The following is a 22,997-nucleotide window of genomic DNA, read 5'->3' on the forward strand; positions in this document are numbered from 1 at the left end:
TTTTACCCATACATTATTTTGTAACATTATTCACTAGTCATTGGAAAATATTAGTTTATTGAGTTATTCACGTCTTTCAAACATTTACACATTTCATTACATAATTATTGATAAATGAAATTAATGTCACCAATGATATCAAAAGATTTTCTGAAAACAGGAAATCTGTCAAGCTTGCTGTGGGAGAGTTGTTTAAAATTTTGATGCTTGTTTGAAAGATTAAATTTTGTCATTGATAACTAGTACTGTCATTTTCTTTGAAGTCACAAGCTCACTTTTTTTTATCTTTGAAAAAATATCTCCCACTCTGTTCTAAGTCTGAATCACTATAGTTTGAAGTCTGTCAAACATTTTTTAAAGTGAAAATAGTGGTTCAGGAAAAAAAAAAGTTAGTTCACCTCAATTCAATCTGGAGTTGCTTTGCTATGAAACAGCTATTGATCCTTTTATGCATCACAGAAGTTTTACGCACACTTCCCATTTAGTGACATAGAGCAGGACAGGAAACATTTTCTATGAAGGCTCAGATAACAAATATTTTGGGCTCATGGATCACTGAGTTGAGTTGAAACTGAATTTGTTATAACTATTCAACTATGTCATTGTAGTGTGAAAGCAGCCTCAGATGATATATAAATAAATGAACATGGCTACATTCCAATAAAACTTTCTCAACATAGGAAATTGGCAAGATTTTCCCAGTAAGCATATAGTGGGCCAGCCCCTGATATAGAATATTAAAAGGATTAGTATAATAGCAGGGGCAGTGGCACATGTCTGTAGTCCCCACTACACTGAGACAGAGGCAGGAAGATTACCTGATTCCAGGAGTTTAAGACCAACCTGGAGAACAGAAAGACCCCATTTATATATATATATATATATATATATATATATATATATATATATATATATATATATATATATATATATATATAATACATACACACAGTAAAAGTTATTATTTTCATTAAATCTTGAAATATATATACATATGTATAGTTTGTGTCTCTCTTAAAACCAACTTTCCTGCACTTTCAATAAATAGCATTTACTAGACCATCAGCCCAGAAATCTGGAATGGTCCTAGATTGCTTTTCCTTTACTTGTAATATTCATTTGCTCATCTGCAAATCCAGTCAATTATATCTCCTAAATATCTTTCTGCTCCTTTCATTATCTACTTCCATCTGCACTGCCTTCTCATCAGTTCAGTTTCACCTCTTTCATTCCTGACTCACAACGAGGCTTTCCAACAAACTGCTTTCCTATCTTATAGAACATCTTTCCATGCAAAGGAGATTGTTCCTTGTCCTGTGTCTCTCTTATACCTGGCATATGGTATTTAGTAGTTACTGAATAAAATGGTCATCTGTAAAAGCCAAGGGTTTTTTTTTTTTTGGGGGGGGGGTATTTTTCTGCAGAAAGACTAAAAGGAGCTCCTCTTTATCCAAAAGATGAAATTCAATCTCTCAAGTGTGAAATATGACACTTTATTGTCCATTCCCTAACTCCTCAGCTTAAGTGTCCTCCTTCCTATATATCACACATACCTAGCCCACAGATCACTGTGGCTCTCCAAGGATACACACCTTTGAAGGACTTATACTTTGTACACTTGTTAAAAAATTTAACCTTCTCACTTTCTCCCATCTCATTGCTTACTTCAGGGACCCACTCAACTTTCCTTCCCCATAGATTCTTTCCTAATGCCCCCAATATATTCTCAAAATGCTCTGTATATATAATAGTACTTACATATGATTATTTCGAGCACTCACTCTCTCAGACATTTTGTAGCTTTTATAATATTCTGAAAGGTAGTAATTATTTGCCCATTTGAAAGATGAAGGCTTGAGTTAAAGAGAGATTAAATAATTTTTCCAGATTACACATTTAGTTGGGTTTGAGCTGGGCTCTGGATCTGGGTTTTCTGCTCTATCATGTTGACTTTCTTTACTCATCTCTTATAGGATTTTAGCTCTTACTACATGTATTTGTCTCCTCTGTGTTTATAGAACCCAGTTCAATAATAGAATGAACAGAAGATTTGTGACTGGCACAGAATCTTAAGGACAAAGTAGATACATGATATAATCTCAGGAAACCATATTATAGCATAGTGAGTTTTTCTTTTTCAAAGAGGTATTTATGTTTTGGGGAAGAATGTTTTTTGTACATTTTGCTCAAAAATCATTTATTGTGCAGAGCTCTGAAGCACTGTACAGGAAACAGACATTAACATGACAGCCTCCATCTTTAAGGAGTTTTGGTGTGGCAGGTTTGCATCTAATGTAAAAAAACAGCAGGAACAGAGTGATTCTGGTGTTAAATTAGAGGGTGTTCACATGTGGGACTGTATTTTAAAAAAGTACCAGGAAAGCTTTCCTGAAGGATGAGTAGAATTGCAATGAAAGCAAATACTGGGGAAATATTATGTTGACAGTATAGGAATGAGTGAAAACTGAAATTTGAAATAAATATAAAGCATATGTAATTTATATATATATATATATTTATTTTAATCTTCCCCATTTATAATTCAAACAATTACTAATATCCTTAAGTTTAAGCAATAAGAGCCACTTCAGTGATGGACTGTCAATTTTTGCAAACCTTGTTTATTGTGGATAAAGATAAAGTAAATGTGTAGCTTAATGATTATTGGGTGTGAATTTTGAGTAAGAAAAAGGGTGGATTCGTCTCTGCATTTGTTGCATGGGATGTCCTAGGAATTGGGGTATCACATGTGGTTCTCTGCAGGATGAATATGGCTTATAATAAAACCCATGCTGTATATGCTGTCCTAAGAAGTCCTTCTGTGCCATGGAAGCACTCACCACTGCATTGCCCGGTGTGGCTTAGATTCTGTTCTTTTGTTCTTTATCACATGACCTTTATTTGCCCCAGATAACTTTTTGACACTAAGCACTTTTTTTGAACACTGAGCACCCCGTGTTTAGCACTATATTATCCCCACTATACCTGGAGTCGTATAGATATGGACATGAATATATTTTAAAGGTTTTACTGTCTTATAAACTCAGGTCAAATCAGTAATTTAAAGCATGCATGATATTCTATGAAAGCTTAGATAAACATAATGGAATTCTTTTTTCTTTGCTTTTATTCTGACACTCACATGATAAGTATATTAATTAGCACTCTTCAAAATTAATCCCAGTGATTAATTTTAGCTATCATGCTTCAGAAAACACATTTAAGTTTTTGCCTTCAAATGGTGTTTAGGATAAGTGCCTATACATTTGAGACATTGTTTTTAGAGCAAAAACAAGATTAACATAAGTCTTAGCTCTCCTGAAGTTTGTAATTTAAAAAATAATATCAGTCCAAGAAAAACAGATAAAATTCAGAAAAGAATTCAACTAAAAAAAATAAACTCAAGAATACATAAATAAATACATTGGGTAAATAATGTGCTTACTGTGTCTATTTATAAAACTATTATGGTTTAATTTTTAAACCAGTAATTTAGTGAAGAGGATTACATATTTAAAGTCTGAAGTGAATTTGTATATTTAATGGTTAACACCATTGATTCATGTCTTTTATTTTTGTAGACTTGATCCAGGCTACCAATGAGACCAATGTTAATATCCCTCAGATGGCTGACACACTCTTTGAGCGAGCAACAAATAGCAGCTGGGTGGTTGTGTTTAAAGCTTTAGTGACCACACATCATCTCATGGTGCATGGAAATGAGGTAAGCTAGATAAACTAATTTTTGGGAGGAGGTGGATGGGTAGAAGAGGAAGGCATTTATGGAAGAATATGGCAATGTTAAAAGAGTATGGCTCTTTAAATTTTTGTTAATTTGGAGAAGAAGAAATCCATGGTTCAAAATCACCTGGACAAAATCATAATCTTTGGGGCTGGGGATGTGGCTCAAGCGGAAGTGCGCTCGCCTGGCATGCGTGCGGCCCGGGTTCGATCCTCAGCACCACATACAAACAAAAATGTTGTGTCCTGCTGAAAGCTAAAAAATAAATATTAAAATTCTCTCTCTCTCTCTCTCTCTCTCTCTCTCTCTCTCTCTTTTTAAAAAAAATCATAATCTTCCATTTGGTTATTTTTTATAAAAATAAATTTTAAGTTAGAGCTGGTCTTAGAGATACCAAAATACTAAACATTACTTGTGCCTAAAACATAAATACTATATAAGCCTATTAGTGAGGAAAAAATTGTTGTTAGGGTAGAAAAGCAATAAGACTATTTTCCCCTTAGAAAATGTTCTTTATTCCTTTGAGTGAAAATGGCTGTTATAAAATACTTAATTTTGGAAAATAAAATAAAATTATAATTATTCCTTTTGTATGGAATACCTACTAAATTCTATGAAATTTTCAGTATTCCTATTACATGCAGAAATTAAAGATCATAGAATAAAATTCTAATTTAATGGGTATTAGTCAAAGTTTTTCTCCCTTAGAGAACATCAGAAAAATATAAAGCTTTATGACCAATAAAAGAGATCACAATGAAAATTTGTTTAAAAAAAAAAAAACTTCCCTTTGGTCAAAATTTTTTTAAAGGTCTGATTTGATAATACGGACATTTAATTCTAATTTTTGTGTTTCAGAGATTTATTCAGTATTTGGCCTCTAGAAATACATTATTCAATCTCAGCAATTTTTTGGACAAAAGTGGATCCCATGGTGAGAATATTTAAATAATTATCTTTGCTAATGCTTTGAGTTTAATGGGAGGTTATTAATGCAGAATCACTACAACTCATAGCTTAATAAATATTTATATTTATATTTTAAGAAAAATATAAAAGTAACTATATAAAAGTAATTTTTAAATATTCAATTGTAGACAACTCCATATTAATTTTATTTTTTATCATTTTTGATGTTCACTTTAAAAATTAACTGTGGGTATACTAGACCCATAGATTGCTTATGAAGGTGCAGAAGACAGTGAAATGAAAGATGCCATCTAAATTTTTTTTAAATGATTTAAATATTAAAGAAATTTTCTTTATAGATTTATAGAGTTTGAACTGCAATCATCTGTTCATTCACCATACTTACTAGCTGTCTATATGGCGAACACATCAAGCAGGTAGACTATTAGCAGAGGGCTACTTGGATTAAATATGAAACATGTTGTTATTGAAACAGTGAACAAACATGCAAGGAAAGATCAGAAGAGACATTGTGTACAAGGATGGTTGAATAACTAAACTAGTTATTCCGATTTGGCTCTGGAAATAGGAATTTAAATGAGGTCTGCTGATACACTATTTGACCTCATCATTTAAGGAGTTAAAAAAAATTCTTAGTACTACACAAAGCACGACTGAAAGTATCTTATTAATTAATTTTATTTCCTCTCCCTTCTCCCCTAGGTTATGATATGTCTACCTTCATAAGGCGCTATAGTAGATATTTGAATGAAAAGGCTTTCTCATACAGACAGATGGCATTTGATTTTGCCAGAGTGAAGAAAGGGTATGATATTTTTCTTTCCCATGTTTACTGGAGCAGGATACGTCCTTGAAGCATACTTGATTTATTTTAACGAAGCTTATGTGCCAATTAATTTTGATCATGAAGGCCTAGTTTACAACCACCTGAAAGATGATCAATAAATAATGTTATAGAAGTTAGCCATGAGGTTGCCATATGCATTACTTTGTTTATGTCTTCATGCAAAGAAAATCTGAGTAGCTGCTCAGAGTTTACATGGTCTGAAATTTTATTTACTAAAATTAATGCCAAATTCAAACACATGAACACCTTTAATTGAAGAGGGAGAGAATTGGCTAGACGTATTTAAAAGTAGAGTGGCAGTAGATGACAATAGCTATTTCAGTGGGTTTTGAGGTAAAAATTAAAATGCGTGTGTTGTGGAATCTGTTTTGAAAGAAGTTATACTGTCCTAAGAAATAAACACATTTCATAATCATACTAATTATTAATATTACCTATTGATTAGAAAACCTCATTGAAATACTTGAATTTTAATCCATAATTACATTTATTTACCTCTAAATAGATGTTTGAATCTCGTCAAGAGTGTTCAGCCAAAAGTTTGTACACATCTTTTATCTGTTCCTAACTTAAAATAATGGTAAGGTATTGTAGAAGGTTTAATATTTTTATTTTCAGGAACCCACATGAAAAGATATATCTGTATCTTTGTCATAGCTGACCTAAACTTAACTTTGAGCTACCTTTTCAGCATACTGATGGAAAATGCAAACTTGCCTTCTCAAAATATATCAGTTTCTTCTAGGTGAACACTTAACAAAACTAGGGTTTTTTTCCTGTATCCCCTTATCATTAGAGATGATTCTAGATCATACACCATCCTCTGACTTCTGCCACCATTCCTGATGTTCTCAGTTTATTGTGACTTCTCTGTAATATGTCCATGACCTTCTTAGAAGACAGTGCACCCCCGTGTGGGCCCTTAAGGACACTCTGGGATGCTTTCTCCAGTGCTGGGAAGGGAGAGACTCTAAAGGTGACCATTATCAACCTGGGTATTTCCTTCAGCTGTTGTGATACTGCCACTCCTTGACCATTGCTGAATGCAGGGACTCCCTAAGAGGTTTGCAGATGTATATAGGGCACACTGTCCCTTCTGATGCCCCCTCCAGCACCAACCTCCAGTCGGATATTCTACCGCTAAACTGCCATCTCCATTTGAGAAACAAGTACATGCCAACATGCATTTCCTCACTGGCTGATGGTAGCATTCCCAGGCCTACAGGTTTTGTAGACTTCCAAGACATGTTATCTCTTTCTCAAAAGAACAAAAAAATGGCTATTATTTGTGTTACAGATTTTTAGGTATCTATTCAAAAATTCAACTGACCTCTTTTATCAGACTGCATTGCTTTTCTGCCTGAGAGTAGTGTAGATAGAAAGAAAGCATCACTTGTGTGGTTGAGGATTGAGAATGCACAAGAGGATATAGGAATGGGAAATAGCCACAACCTCATAATGCCTCATGTTGACCTCACAAGATGAACATGAACATGGGAAGGGGGTATAGCTTGGAACAGTGTGTATGTGTGTGTGCGTGTGTGTGTGTGTGTGTGATGTATATCTTGGATTTCCCGTAAGCAAGGAAGTTTTATCCTTTTCTTTTTAAAACTTATTGTAGGGCTGATGGCGTAATGAGGACAATGGCTCCTGAGAAGCTACTAAAGAGTATGCCAATACTGCAGGGACAAATTGATGCACTTCTTGAATTTGATGTATGTATCTCACCAGAAAAATGTTCCTTATATAATCAGTATTGTCTTTCCTTTGAAGATGGGCTACAGGTAAATCCAGAGATTTCCTCAGGAAGCAGCTTTAGGTTTTTTTCTTCATTTTAATAAATTTGATGAATACTTAGACCATTAAGCACAATAGAGAGGATTTTGGTACCCCAGTTTGGAAGTAGCTTGTCAAGTGTTTAAGTCATGGAAAAATATGAGTGCTGAATTCTTGGAACCTTCTGTTCTGAGCAGGATGGTGGCCTCCTATTGTGCTTGACAGGATGAAGTATCTAGGAGATGTTACCTGCAGGCAGCTAACTTACTTGATCTGCTGTTGAAAATCATTTTATGGGGATAGCTTAGGTGACACTGCACCAAAGAGAATTATCTTTGGTTCTTCCTGGAAATGTCAGTGATTGGTGTCCTAAATATATATCTGTATTTGGCTGTGGTGGCAGCAGCTACACTAAGCCACACATGTGATAAAGTCACATAGAACTAATTACATACACACTCACAAATGGGTACAAGTAAAACAGGGAATTGGAAATGATTGGTTGATTGTGTCACTGTCAATATCCTCATTGTCGTATTGTGTTTGACTATAATTTAAGATGTTCCCTTTGGGAGAAACTGGGTAGATGGGATATGAGATCTCCCTGTATTACTTCTTAAAACTGCATGTGAATTTACAGTTACCTCCAAATAAAAAAATTAAGTAAGAAAACCTGACTCATGAAAATAAGACATTTTTTTCACATGTTGGAAAAATTTTAACTCACTTCATCAGCTTTTCTGTATTTTGATAGTTGCCTAAAACAAAGGCTTTCCTCAAATATTAGAAGCTTAAAGTCTCTGTTAAGATTATGTGACTTAGTCTATAATTGAGCCCTGTCATACTACCTAACTCCTGTGAAATTTCAGTAAAGGCAGCAAACCATCTTGTTGGTTTTGATAGATTTTACAGTAAGGACTTAACTACATATCTATGGAACGAGTTGCTTCTCTTAATTTTTTTCCTTTCCATTTATTTTCCTTTGCTTTATTTGCCCTTGGTAAGGGTTTTTTTCTGCCTTAAAGGAAAAAAGTCATAAAAGCAGTGGGGGGTGGAGGGGACAAAGTCTAAGAATTGTGAACAAAGACTGAGGAGTGGGAAGAAAATATTCTTCTTTGTTGGTAATGGCATATATAGTGAATGGTTGAATGGCTGTGAGTCTCAGTGTTTTAGAAGTAGCTGGCCAACAGGCTGGGATTGTGGCTCAGTGATAGAACACTTGCCTAGCGTATGTGAGGCACTCGGTTCAATTCTCAGTATCGTATAAAATAAATAAATGATTATATATTGACAACTAACAAAAATTCTTTAAAAAAAGAAGTAGCTGGCTAAGATACAACCCCTCCATTCTTCCTGAGATCACTACAGGCTCCTTGGGCCTGAACCTTCATGGTCACAGAGTCTTTAAGATAGGGGAAATGGAAGAAATGTAATATAACCTTGTAAAAGTAATAGGAAATCAGGTGTTCAAACACTGAATTTGACTGATCTGTGGTTTATTGGTCAACAGAATGTGTACACATCTTTAACAGGCCTGGTTTCATTGACTTAAGTTAAAGTAAAAACTAAATGTAAAACAAGATGTCATCCATTTTTTGATATTATTAGTGTTACTAAAGTTATAACATTTGTAGAATACAAGTGAATTTCTTAGTAATTGGATTTCTTAGTAAAATTACACTTTAATGTGATTTGGGAAAAAATATTGACTTGATGATATGCAGCTGACATTAAATTTTCATCTGTTTCCAGGTGCATCCAAATGAACTAACAAATGGTGTCATAAATGCTGCATTTATGCTTCTTTTCAAAGATCTTATCAAACTTTTCGCTTGTTACAATGATGGAGTTATTAACTTGCTTGGTAAGTGAAACTACATAAACTTGTTGGGCTGATGGGATATGTGGTAAGACTGACAAACTCTGTGGGATGAGTCTGTTGTCTCACTTCTTGTGCAGTAAAGTGAACCTTGGCAGGGGCAGTGTTGTGTATGAAACCATGATCCTGAATAGGTCCATAGGTGATGATGCTAGCAGAGCAATGTGGGCTAGAGAAGGACATTCATTTTTAAGATTATCAGTGTAGAGAGTTTGCTACTGTCTTCTCAGGTAAAAGGAATTAGTCATCAACCTGTTCTTTGGTAGGGAGCTGTCTCTCTTGACTAGGATGCTATGATGGAAGGTTAGCATTGATCTTGGGCATTAAGTGACTGAGGACTCAGTGGTAATGATAGACATTATCAGCCTTGCGGGTGGGAAGCCTGTGTCATTCAGCCTATTCACAACTTCCAATTCTGACATCATGGCCACTTCCTATAGTGTTCTCTTTTCTCTGATTATTGAGAGCCTGTTTGTTTTGCATTCACATGAGATAAAAGTAATCTTGTGCTATTTATCTATTCTGAAGGTCCATCCACTATCATTTCCCCAAACCTTCTTGTCACCATGCTTCAATTTAATTTTTCCAAGTCCCTTGTCATCCAGGTCAATCATTGATTTGATGTAGTTCCATGTGTCTTGTCAGCTTTCCTTTGACATAAAGTAGAAAATTGGATACACTGCTGAAAGTTCAATTTAGTAGGAAGATTTCTTTCTACTGTCAAGGTCATCCCTTTGTGGAGATATGATTCATCAGATCACTTCCAGCTGGTTCTAGCATGAGGAGCTAGAACCATTCTTCAGAAGCTGGTCATAAGGAGCTCCCCAGAGGCCATAGATATGATTTGAGGGAGATGTGGACAAAACAGCAATATAGAAGAGAGAGTAGTTACACTGGGAAGATAAACCTTCTGTTCATACAACCTACCTGCTGATTCATGACCTCCTTAAAACTGATCTCTTACTAAAACTTCCATTTAATAATGGAGTATACTTGTACTTATTCACCTTTATGGTTTTGTACATTAAATAACACCAAATTTAGGTCTGAGGCTCACTTAAAGTTCTGTGATCAGAATCTCAGTCTCTAGAAATAAAACAACAACAATTTTTCCAAAGGAGTTGCTATCTGAAGATGTGGCTCTGCTCTAAAGCACAAGAGGCCTGTACTGGAGCATGCCAGAGGCATTCTATAATATTTAAATCTGCTGCAAACATCTTGAGTACCTTTAGATCTCAAAGAATGAAGCCCATGTAGCTTCAGGCTGGAGTAACTGTGGAACCTGGGATAAAGAAGAGCATTTCACAATGACAGAGGGGTCAGTTATCCAGGAAGACATAACAGTCCTTGGTGTGTATGCACCTAAAATCAGAGCATCAAACTACATGAGGCAAAAACTGACAGGTCTGCAAGGAGAGAGAGATGAATCCACTAGTACAACTGGAGATTTTACCACTCTATCAGAAATGGACAAATCCCCCAGGAAGAAAATCAGTAAGGACATATTTGAACTTAACAACAACAATGGAATATAATTGACATCTACAGATTATTTTATCCAACAGCAGCAGACTACACATTTTTCTCAAGCTTGCATGGAACATTCATCAAGACAGATCACAATCTGGGCCATAAAACACATCTTAACAAATTTAAAAGAATATAAATAATATAATGTCTGCTTTTAGGTCACAAATAGCATTAATCTAGAAATCAGTAACAAAAAAAAACCTGGAAAATCCCAAAATAGGTAGAGATGAAGCACCATACTTCTAATTAACACATGAGTCAAAGAAGAGTTCTCAAGAGAAATTAAAAAATAGTTTGAACTAAATGAAAACGAAAACACAATCTGTCATAAAATGGGGGCTGGGGTTGTGGCTCAGTGGTAGCGCGCTTGCCTGGTATGCGTGGGGCACTGGGTTCGATTCTTGGCATCACATACAAATAAGTAGAATAAAGGTCCATCAACAATTTTAAAATATTTTTTAAAAAATCCATCATAAAATGTGGGATTCAGTAAAAAGCAGCACATAGAGGAAAAATTATAGCATTGAATACATTTACTAGAAAAAAATAAAGGTCTAAAATTATTCACCTAAGCTTCCACCTTGGGCAATGAGAAGAAGAAAAGAACATTATCCAAAGTAAGAAGAAAAAGAAATAGTAATAAATTAGAGCACAAACCAATAAAATCAAAAACATAAAATCAACAAAGAAAATTAATAAAACCAGAAGCTGTTTCTTTGAAAAGATTGATAGAAGATCAAGTCTCTTGCCAGCTAACTAAAAGAGGGGGCAGGGAGGAAGGTTACTTTATTAATATCAGAAATAAAAAGTAGACATCTCTACAAATCCTACAGACCTGAACAGGATAATAAAAGAACACTCTGAGCAACTCTGTGCTCACAAATTTAATAACCTACATGAAAAATTTCTCAAAAGACACAGTCTGCCAAGATTTACACAATAATAAATAGGCAATCTGGGCTGGGGTTGTGGCTCAGTGGTAAAGCGCTTGCCTTGCATGTGTGAGGCACTGGGTTCGATTCTCATCACCGCATATAAATTAATAAATAAATAAAAGTCCATCAACAACTAAAAAACATTAAAAAACAAAGAAATAGGCAATCTGAATAGGCTATAATGTACAAAATAAATGGGATCAATAATTAACAACCTTCTAAAATAGAAAGCACCAGACCCCAGATGGATTCACTGGTAAATTCTACCAAACATTTAAATGAAAAATTATACCAGTTTTTTACAGTCTGCTCCAGAATATAGTAGAGTAGGGGATGTTCATAATGGGTGAGGCTATGCATGTGTGGAGTCAGGGCACATCTGGAAAATCTCGGTCCATGTCCATTTCATTTTGCTAAAACTTTGAAAAAAAAATAAAGGAAAAAGTCTTAAAACAAAATTGGGCATGTCCCTTTCCCATATGCACACTCAATCTGGTTAAGGTCCCTGTGCAAAGACCTGGAAAAAGTACATTCAACAGTGTTCATCAGGACCTTCATCAGGATATACGGGCTTCACTAAACTTCTATTGCTGGACCTGGCTCAGAATTTCTAATCCAGGAGATCTGAGGTGGGGCTTAAGAATTTGCATTCCTAATAAAGTCCCAAATAATGCTGTTCCTGTTGGCTTGAGGACTTCAATTTGGAAACCACTATAATTAGAGCCACTACCAGATGCAGGAGATTTGAACCCACACTTTTTTGCATGATCACCCAAATTGATAATTATTAATTACATTAAAAATCTAATATAATATTCTTTCCTGCCTAGCAGCTTTAGAATCCATTCTAATTCTCCAGATTTTTGCCTTAAAGTTAAGGTTGCTAGATTCAGACAAGTACTCTCTCCCCCCTTTTTTTCCTGAATAAACACCCTAACTTTCACAAGAGAGACCACAGTGAGGCTGTCTGAAACTTTCCCACCTATGCAATAATTCAGTAACTTACAAGATCAGACTCCTGTCTGACTTTCAGCTATGACAACCTGTGGCTGCAAGAGATAAGATTATTTTAGGGGAGGAGTGCCTTTGTCTGAACTTGCCTTAAGCCAATAATTCAAAGTCCTGTGTTTTCATTTTCTTTTTTAAGCTCTCCAGTGGAGACCGGAGCAGCTGTCCACTCCGTGTTTCCATTTGCCTTGTTCCTGTTGTGGTGCCTATCCCATGGTTTCATAAATTTCATTCCAACTGCTCATTTCACAAAAACTTAGGTGATAATTTAAGTAATTGACTTGCTCCTGTATAGAGCATGGACTTTAAGGATCCCATTTTCCATTAGACATAGGGGATGATCATTTTCATATCTAATTGGGTTACATATCTAACCCCAAGTTTCTATATTTGACAATTTGAAAGTCTGTTTTCTGTGTCTAATTCAGGTACCAAATACTGTGTCTATTCAAGAAACAGAAACTCCTCCCATTATTCTAAATAGACAGGAATTTAATGAAACCTGAAGCTATAATGCAGGGATTGAGGAGTCATATCAAGTAGCTGTGGTTTTAATCATTACTCCTCAAAATCCAAGAAGCCAGCTGGGTGCAGTGGCACACGCCTGTAATTCCAGCAGCTCTGGAGGCTGAGACAAGAGGATCACTAGTTCAAAGCCAGCCTCAGCAACAGCGAAGCACTAAGCAACTCATTGAGACCCTGTCTCTAATAATCAAAAAAGGGCTGGGGATGTGGTTCAGTGGTTGAACGCGCCTGAATTCAATCCCTAGTCCCCCCCCCAAAAAAAAAAAAATTCAAGAAGCTGGGGTAGAAAGTAAAATGCTATTGGAGAATTATTTCACATGTTGATGATCTTACCTATCACAAGCAATAGCTGAAAAGGCACAGAAGAGGAACATCTCTTCAGTGTTAGCTTCCAGATCTCCCACAGGTCTGTCTCATTTGTAGTGCTAAATTTGTACCCAGAACCCTGGCTTCAGAAGAATCCAGAGAGAGAATGAAGGTCTGATGCACCAATCATCAGCATCAAAGTGGTCTTAACGGTTTTATCTTTAGTGGGTAACAATTTTTGCCTTACATGCAAAGTTTAAAACCAAATATATCTTTGCATCAGGTCAGAGATTTTATCAGTAAATCAGATAGAGTAGAATTTCCTATTATCTTTTGCTGGCTACACTTCTCCTTCCCACTCATAAATGAAAGCTTTTGCTAAAGTTCACTTCTAGCCATTTACTTATCTGCTTTTTCTGTATATTTTTCATTGGGAAACACACACACACACACACACACAACTATTATCTCTATTTTGATGAGCCTCAAATCCATTATGGTAGTTCTTACCTTTCTTCTGAACTTCAGTTTTGCATGTCTTAGTATTTGTGGACACTTAAATTTAGATGTTGTGTTCTTACCTAAAACTGAATATCTAAAACTGAACTTTTAAACTTACCCTTCCTAATCTCCTTATTTCTGTTTATATATAATTAGTCTTTTAAACCTGAAACATCAGTTATCTTTGAGTTACTCATCTTCCTGAAATCCACAGCCAGTCAGAAAAAAATTCTCTCATCTTGTTTTATTGCCATTTTTGCTTCAGGAACATGGATTTAGTGTCTTTGTAATTAAACATGTTCAGTCATGTGATTCTTCTCTAGTGTTGTCCTGAACAGCTACTTAAAGATGTTCTACTCTACTTTCTCTTTATGAAGACTTCAGAGAGAGAGATGTTGTTAAGAATGCAGTTAGTTTCTCTTTACATTAAAATAATAACAATTCAAGTGCTGACAGTGTGGCTTAGTGGTAGAGCATTTGCCTAGCATGGGCAAGGCCCTACGTTCAACCCCAGAAATTCCCTACGCACAAAACAGGAAAATAATAACCACTCAAGACTCCCCCTCCTTTGGTACCGGGGACAGAACTCAGGGGCACTTAACCACTAAGCCGCATCCCCAGCCCTTTTTATATTTTATTTTGAGACAGGGTCTCCCTAAGTTGTTAAGTGTCTTTCTCAGTTGCTGAGGCTGGCCTTGAACTTTCTATTGTCCTGCCTCAGCTTCCCAAGTCACTGAGATTACAGGCGTGCACCACCATATCCAACCATTCAGGACATTTTGTTAAATGTAACTTGAAAATGTTAGTCTACTGGCTATATTGGTAGCACAAAGGGAGGAAAGTTGTGCCTTTTTCTATTAAAGATTTTTCAAAAGTGGTGGAAATATGTGTTCTTGCCTTGTAACATTGTGGTGAGGTGCTGCCTTCATTCAGCATTGTCAAGCTGCTCTTGTTGAAGTTATCTAGAAAACAGATATGCAAGAGAGTAGTATCCTCACTGTTTTGAGGCAAGTGTGTTTTTTGTTTACCAGATAGTGCTAGAAACTAAACTTATAAATATTTTGTGGGTTAGTTTAATAAAGGACTTCCTGACCAGTACTTTACAGGTAATGTTAGGATCAGTTTTGGTGCTACAAATCTTCACAAATGTTTTATCACTATCATGAAATTTACTTCCAAGAAAAACGTTCCCAACAAATAGGCATTAGTAATAATGGAAAAATCTAAGCTTGTCTCTCAAGAATGAGGTCCCTTTTCATTTGGTTTCTTTCCTAGGTTACCCTTCAAAAATTAATACTAATATGCAAAGGAGATTTATCAGAACTTTGCAAATATTCATGTTACAAAGGTCAAATGTGATCATTTCAAATACTGAAAGATATGTTATCTTCAGTATAAAGAAATATAGAGTGTCATTTTGGGGTGACCTATCCCTTCTGTAAAAGTAGTATTTTCTCTAGATCCTACCCTGGTCTCTAAGAATAAGGGAACCTCATATATAACTATATAGTACAAGCTTTGCGTATGTAAGTATATAGTACAAGTTGTCTTTCTGTGTTGTTACCACTATTATAGAAACAGCTGTGAGATTATAACCTAAAGCTATAGTGATTTAATGTGTTTTTTTTTTCTAAATCCTAACTACCATGGAAAATACAGAAATCCAGAAGAGACAGAGAAAAAAATTTTTTTTTATTTTGATGCAATAGTTTATTTTTTTACTTTGTTTTGTTTTTTACTGTATTGGGAATCAAACCCAGGGCTCATGCATGCTGCACACTGAGCTACATCCCTAGCCCTTAATGCATTAGTTCTAAAGGGAAATCTAGATTTTTCAGTTTGTGTCATTGCTTGAAGATTAAATAAATAAATTTAGATTATAGTAAAAAAGTAATTTAGATATATGAAATTGTTTATGTGAAGATTGTTTATGAAGAGAGGGAAAATTATATTTTTCCATAATAAGTTCTTACTTTCAAATTTTTAGATGAAAAAAAAAGATTTCTTATAGTGTCATGATTCTATTGATAGCATTGGGAAAACAGGGTAGAGTAGATAAAGAAAATATCCTCAAATTTAGCCACTTTTTGAAAACCTCACTTGTCTCTCAAATCTTAACAAGTAAAAAACAGTGAGTGTTTCTTTTCTTGATCTTTTGGCTTCCCTTAAATACCCTACAGGGGAGGTCTGTGTTAAAAGTAAAATTACCTGAAGACTGTCAACAGAAAGTAATGAGTAGCTGTCCTACGTAATTAGTTCTTTGCATAATTATATATTATTAAACTTTTCTTGAGAAAATTAAAAATACTTTGAGGTAGTAAAATTACATATTGAATGACATAAAGAACTCCCAATTATGAAAGACTATAAAAGTAGCATGTGTTTAATCATTTGCAAATATAAAATAATGGACTTATAAAGAAGATACTTGGCCATCAGTTATATTTCATTGCTCTGCTGTGTTGCCATCTACAATGTCAATAATTATTGACTGAATGAATAAATTGTTGGTTTTCCTTAAAACATAGATGAGAAAAACACATTTTCATACTGCAATTATAACAGAGCTATGCTACCTTAATGATTGTGAATTCTAGTGTTGGAAGTGCAAAAGAGAAAAGTGAAGTAATTCTATCTTTTTTCAGTCTATAAGGTTGAGAAAAAGAATTATAGGCTGCAAAGTCATAACAGGTTTGGTAAACCAAATGTTATTCATAAAACTCCTCTATTTTGGAAAGATCAGTAGAGTGAACAAGGCGATTGAGGGGGAGGAGAGAGGGATAGAAAAGGGAAGAGCAATGGGATGAATCTGACCAAACTTCAAACTTGCAGATGTACGTACATGAATACAGCACAGTGAATCCCAGTATCAAGTATATCCACAAGATACTACTTTTATTTCTTTATTTGTTCTTTTAGATAGATATTATTCATAAATGGAATGTAACGTCTCATTCTTGTAGTTGTACATGATGTGTAGTTTCACTGATTGTGTATCCATATATGAACATAGGAAAGTTATGTCCAATTCATTCTACTGACATTTCTAGTCCTATCCCCCCTACCCTTCATTCCCATTTTGTTCTTCCCTCCCCCGCCCTTATTGTGCATTAGCATTTGCATTTTAGAAAGAACATTCAGCCTTTGGGATTTTGGGATTGGCTTATTTTACTTAGCATGATAGTCTTCAGCTCCACCCATTTACCAGCCAAAGTCTCATACTTTTTTAAGGCTGAGTGATATTCCATTGTGTATATATACCATATATACACACTTAGGTTGGTTCTATAGCTTAACTATTGTGAATTGATCTGCTATATACATTGATGTGGCTTTGCACAAGACACTAATTTTTAACAGCTATAAATAAATTGCACACAGATCAGTAGAGTAGAGGGAGGGGAGTGGGGAAGGAGTGGGAGGAGGAAGTGCCAGGGACTGAATTAGAGAAAATTATATTCTATGCTTTTTTGTTATGTCAAAATGTATCCTATTGTTTTATATAACTAAAATGAATCAATAAAAAAGGTTTAAAAAACCCTCTATTTTATAACAAAAATATATTATAATGTTCGAAAGAAATCATTTTTGACTCATAAAAGCAGCTATTAATTTATATAGAATACAGAAAATTTAAAGAATTCTTTAATTCAGAAAGATTTACAGATTATCAACCTACTAGATAGATAGATAGATAGATTGATTGATTGATTACTGGTTTATAATGACCTAGTAATAAAATAGGAATGCTGTAGAATACAGTCAGAAAATTTGAGGCTGTTATTAGAAAGAATTTGCTATTTTCTAAGACTAAATACTGTGATATATAGATCATGAATTGAACCTTTTAGACAGTTCATGTATCCTTCTACTTTAACTTTTTATTATTTAAATAATCTCATATGAGATATATGACTATGTTAAACCATACACCTTTCTTAAACTACTCAGTTCCCTTGTTAATAATTATAGGTTTTGGTGCCAAGTGTTTTGATTCAAACATTAAGCTTTAAGTAGTAATCCCAACATAAGCTTGGAATAAAATAGAATACTCCTTTCAAATTGCTTATTACTTTATCTCTTATAGAAAAGTTTTTTGAAATGAAGAAAGGACAATGTAAAGATGCTCTAGAAATTTACAAACGATTTCTAACTAGAATGACACGGGTATCTGAATTTCTCAAGGTTGCAGAGGTAAGTAATATCAATCTTTTTGGGGAAATGTAATTTTAAAACTACTAGTTCATGTATCTGTAGTGTATAGCAGAATGCATAATTTGGCAAGATATCTGCCACCAAGTCACAGTGATTGGGCTCAGAGTGGCCTCAGAAGTCATCTCACCCAACCTGTTATTCAGAGCTATAACCTACACAACCTTCTAATCAAATGATGAATCTACAATCTTTCTTGTCTAATAAGATCATTTCTGCATTGCAAGATGGTCCTTTGCAAGATACTTTATCCTCCCTAATGGCTATTTTTTATTCCTCATTACTGAACCCTAGATTGGTTTTAGGAAAACCAATTGTTCATTGTTCTTAACATGTAAGTCATAAATTCTGACCTTCCTTACATTGTCAATGATTGATGCACAATGAAAAATAAAACACAAAGGATAATTCATTTTATAAAGTTTATAAATTGTTTCTTTAGGATATTTCTTTATACCTAATCATAATAACCATAATTATACAGTTTGTGATCCTGAGGCTATCTGTAAGTTGTTATTTTTTTTACAAAATCCAATTATTGAATTTATAATACTGGTTTGAAAATTTTAATATTGCTATTGTAGTCTTCTGGAAGGATGATCCATGGGTTTTTATCTCACATGAAAACTAAGTGATTGCTAGAGACTAACCAAAGTGCAGTGTGACGTAAATCTGAGGCTCAACAGCAAAACATACAACACCATGGGTTGTGGAGCATTGATGCCATCCTGTGTTATTTATCATTCTGAGAGTATAACCTAAGGACACACGTTTTAGACACACAATTTCAAAAGTGCCATAAGGCACTCATTATCTTTCAGGCCTCATTTATTCACAGTAGTAGTAACTGTCTCACTCAAATGAGATCAAAATACTATCACAAAATGCAGATTCTTTAACTTCAACACATATAATACATAATCAGAATGAAAATCTGTTTTAACAAATAATATGGGAAGTAAAAGATAAATATGAACTTATATAGGTTACCTTGTTTATGTGTGTTTACTCTTGGATTTACTGATGTTGGTTGTCATTAAGAAAGAATAGGACTGCTTAAATTTTTACTTTTGCTACTACATAGATTTTATTGTCTATTTGGTATGATTTTCCCATGGTTTAACCATAATTATCAGTAAATCTTGTAGAATTATGCCCAAGCACTCAGAGCAGAAGATTATTTCATTCTTCCACTAAATCCTGAGGCACATGCCCCTCAATCTTCCCCTTTGTTACTGGGTGTGAGTAAGGTCCTGGACATGTGACAGTCTGAGGAATATACTTCTCTAATCAGCAGAAAGGCTGGGCTCAAGAGCTCCATGAGAAAAGGGCTGCTTATTTGTCCACTCTTATTTTTACATGTAAATTTGATTTTATTTGTGCCTATTGATACCTCGTGTTAGCACTAGCTAAACTTAGGCCATTAAAAGAGTCTGTCTTTAAATAACTGAATAATAAATAATGCATTTTTATTTGAACATTGTAAGATTTTTTTATAGAATGGATACTAAGTGACAACATTATTTTTAATAGAATAAACATTTAGACCACAGTGGAATAACCCTAACCATTTGTAGTTTCTTTCATATTTCAATTGTATTACTCATAATTTGAAGGCAGTGTTGAGTGATTATGATTATGATTGGTTAATACAGAAAATTTTCAACAGATGCGCAAACCTTTTCTCTCTACCAAACAGCACTCATGTGGTATATGTATGTATGGGCTCATACTTTGTAAAACTACTTGTAGTTAGTACATTTTGTCTGAATAGTCCATAGAAAACTTTTAGAATTTCATTGAAAAACTATAAATAAGGATGGAGGTATAGCTCAATGGTAGAGTGCTGGCCTATCATGTGCAAGGCCCTGGATTTATTTCCCAGCACCACAAAACAAAATAAAACAAACAATGCATACATGCATATTGGATATTCAGGAAATATTAACAGTAAGTTGTCCATCATACAGAGTAGTTGAACAATTTTCATGTTGTTTATTTGTTTTTATGGGGTGCTGAGGATTGAACCCAGGGCCTCACTTGTCCTAGGCAAGTGCTCTACCATTGAGCCAACATTTTAGATTCTTACACTGAATTCTCCTAAGGCAGATAACTGAAACTTTGTAAAATGATTGTTGTACATGTGTTTGGCATTTCTGCTAAACATTCTTCCTTTTTGTAGAACCAAGTTATTCTTATTTGTCTCCCAGAATGTTTGTAGATAGAGAGTAATAGAATTTCTGTCATACACCTCACCTCAACCCTCCAATCACATTGTGATTCCAAAGTTCAGGGCAGTGAAAATAGTAACCTTGACAAGGGATTCCTACATTGTATCTTTTAACAAAATTATCCATTTAATGGAAGCACATCACATTTTTCCAAAGTGATTCCAGTATTAGATATTCATAATATATTCATTTTTAAAAATGCTTCCACCATTCATATTAATATTTTTAAATTCACTATGCAAAGAGGTATTAAAGTATGGTAATAAATGGAATGAAGTTACTTTAATCATTCATAATAATATAAATGACATTAGGGAGGCCTCAGTGATTTCTCTAAATCCAGACTTTAGTCATTAGAAGGTAAAATCTGAAATGCTGAATTACAGCATGAATGGATCCAGAGAGATGAGGGGCCAGTGCTCTATATCCACAACTGGTCTCAACAGTGGATGGTTTTGCTCCCCTCTCCTCTTTAGGGAACAACATCTGGAGACACATTTTTAGTAGTTACCCTAAAGGTAACTACTACTAGTCACCCCTAAGGTCACCCTCTATCCTACTAGCATCTGCAGAATAGAGGCCACAGGTGTTGCTAAGCATTTTACGATGCACAGATCAGCCAACAAAGAATTATCTTGCCAAAATCCCAATACTGTCAGGCCAAGAAAGATGGCTCTAGCCAAGAAAGAAAGAAAGAGAGAGAGAGAGAGAGAGAGAGAGAGAGAGAGAGAGAGAGAGAGAGAGAGAGAGGGAGGAGAAAAGAAGGGAGAAGGTAGTCAAGACACAAATGGTTTGGGGGTCTTTGTTTGTCTGTTGCAGTACTGGGGATTGATCCCTAGAGCATTCTACCAGTGAGCTACCTCCCTGGACCTTGTAATTTTATGTATTAGGGTCTCACTAAGTTGCCCAGGCTGACCTCAAACTTGCAATCCTCCTGCCTCAACCTCCCGAGTAGCTGGGATTACTGGCATGTGCCACCTTTCCCTACTACAAATGGGTATTTTAATCTCCTATTTGTTATATTGCCTTCTTAAGAGCCCAGTGATTTTACTTCATGCATTTGCTTCTGTGTTTCTTTCAGCATGATCAAAGCACTTCATTTCTCAAGGAGACCTTGATTTAACCTACTCTGTTTCTTCAAGCATCAATTTCATTATCTATATAAAGTGATAAAATTAAAAGTGATATATTATCCTCAACTTTTTATTTTGAACTTACAAAAGATTTTGGTAATTTTCAAATCTACAAATCTATTTTCTCATATTTGCTTCCCCTCCCACTCTTTCACCCACTTACTCTCATGCTGTCCAAATTACCAGTTTGCATATGTTTTCACCCTATAATTTCACTTCTGCAAATATATTCTACACATACAAAATGGTGTGTGCAGTATTGCTTGCAAGAGACTGGAAGCAATTCGAATGTTCATTACTCAATGACTCATTAAATAAACCACAAGACAGGGAAATTCTATACAGATTTCTATACAGCTTTCTAAAAAACGAGGACATTTACTGGGCTCAGTGGAGCATGCTTCCATTGGCTTGTGAGGTTGAGGCATGACGGTTGCAAGTTCAAAGCCAGCCTCAGGAAAAGTCAGGCACTAAGCAACTCAGTGAGACCCTGTGTGTAAATAAAATACAAAATAAGGCTGGGTATGTGGCTCAGTGGTTGAGTGCCCCTGAGTTCAATCCCTGGTACCCACCCCGCAAATGAAGACATTCTGTGCTTTGATATGGATGTGTCTCTAAGATATATTACTGCTCAAAAAATATAAGTTCAGTGTGTGTATATAATATGCTATTATTTGTATGAGAATGGCAAAATAAATGTATCTATTTATTTCTCATAAATGATTCTCTCTGTGAGGGAGAAGGTGGAAACTATACCCTGAACAAGTTATTAAAACTATGTAAACATTCAGAGTCCAGGGAACTTAGAAGGCATAATTATTAAAATTTTGTCTAAGAAGCTTCTTAGATTTTAGTTGCTATTAACCATGGAAGATACTTTAAATTTTATGCTTCATTTGATTTTTCACTTACTTTTGGATTCTAGTAAAATTTTAGAAATTTGTTATACATAACTACATTAATAAAATCATTGCTCTGTTGAGTGGAAAACTCAATAAAGAGCATATGTTTAAAGTGAGCTATAACTATGTATGAATTCTTTTACACAAGATTGAGCTGCGGTTTTATTCTGTGTGGTGATCTTCCATTAATTGAAAACAATTGTAAAAAATCCCACTAAGTAATTTCTTATTTTTTAAATCCACAGCAAGTTGGTATTGATAAAGGTGACATTCCTGACCTCACACAGGTAAGTGACTCTCTCAATGGAAGAACTCAGTATGCATGAAATTATTACTCCATATGTTGTCACAAATAGGCATATTTTTCTGTGCTTAATGGATTTTGAATTTAGGTCAACCAACTTTCTTAGAAATTATTCTATCTTACCTATTCTTTCTAGTTATTGACTATGTTTCTGGAGGCAATGGGAAAGTTTTCCTGCCCTTAAGATGTAATTTCTTCTTCAGAGACAACTGACTTTACTAATTGAGTTCATCTTT

The 22,997-nt window shown here is 34.8% G+C and overlaps 1 protein-coding gene across 11 annotated transcripts in view; it reads left to right on the forward strand.

The window, feature by feature from the left end:
- Nucleotides 1-22,997, forward strand: part of Snap91 (synaptosome associated protein 91) — a 120,388-nt gene that overhangs the window by 39,557 nt on the left and 57,834 nt on the right. For all 11 annotated transcript variants that reach the window (XM_058575871.1, XM_058575875.1, XM_058575888.1 and 8 more), the window contains exons 3-9: nt 3,582-3,724; nt 4,601-4,676; nt 5,375-5,477; nt 7,141-7,234; nt 9,048-9,159; nt 18,067-18,173; nt 22,703-22,744. In XM_058575871.1, the coding sequence (XP_058431854.1) occupies nt 3,582-3,724; nt 4,601-4,676; nt 5,375-5,477; nt 7,141-7,234; nt 9,048-9,159; nt 18,067-18,173; nt 22,703-22,744 (677 nt within the window). The remainder of the gene's footprint in view (nt 1-3,581; nt 3,725-4,600; nt 4,677-5,374; nt 5,478-7,140; nt 7,235-9,047; nt 9,160-18,066; nt 18,174-22,702; nt 22,745-22,997) is intronic.

Source organism: Marmota monax, unplaced genomic scaffold (genome assembly GCF_021218885.2).
Source record: "Marmota monax isolate L192 unplaced genomic scaffold, Marmota_monax_Labrador192_F-V1.1 WCK01_AAM20220418_F8-fsc00013, whole genome shotgun sequence".
NCBI lineage: Eukaryota > Metazoa > Chordata > Mammalia > Rodentia > Sciuridae > Marmota > Marmota monax.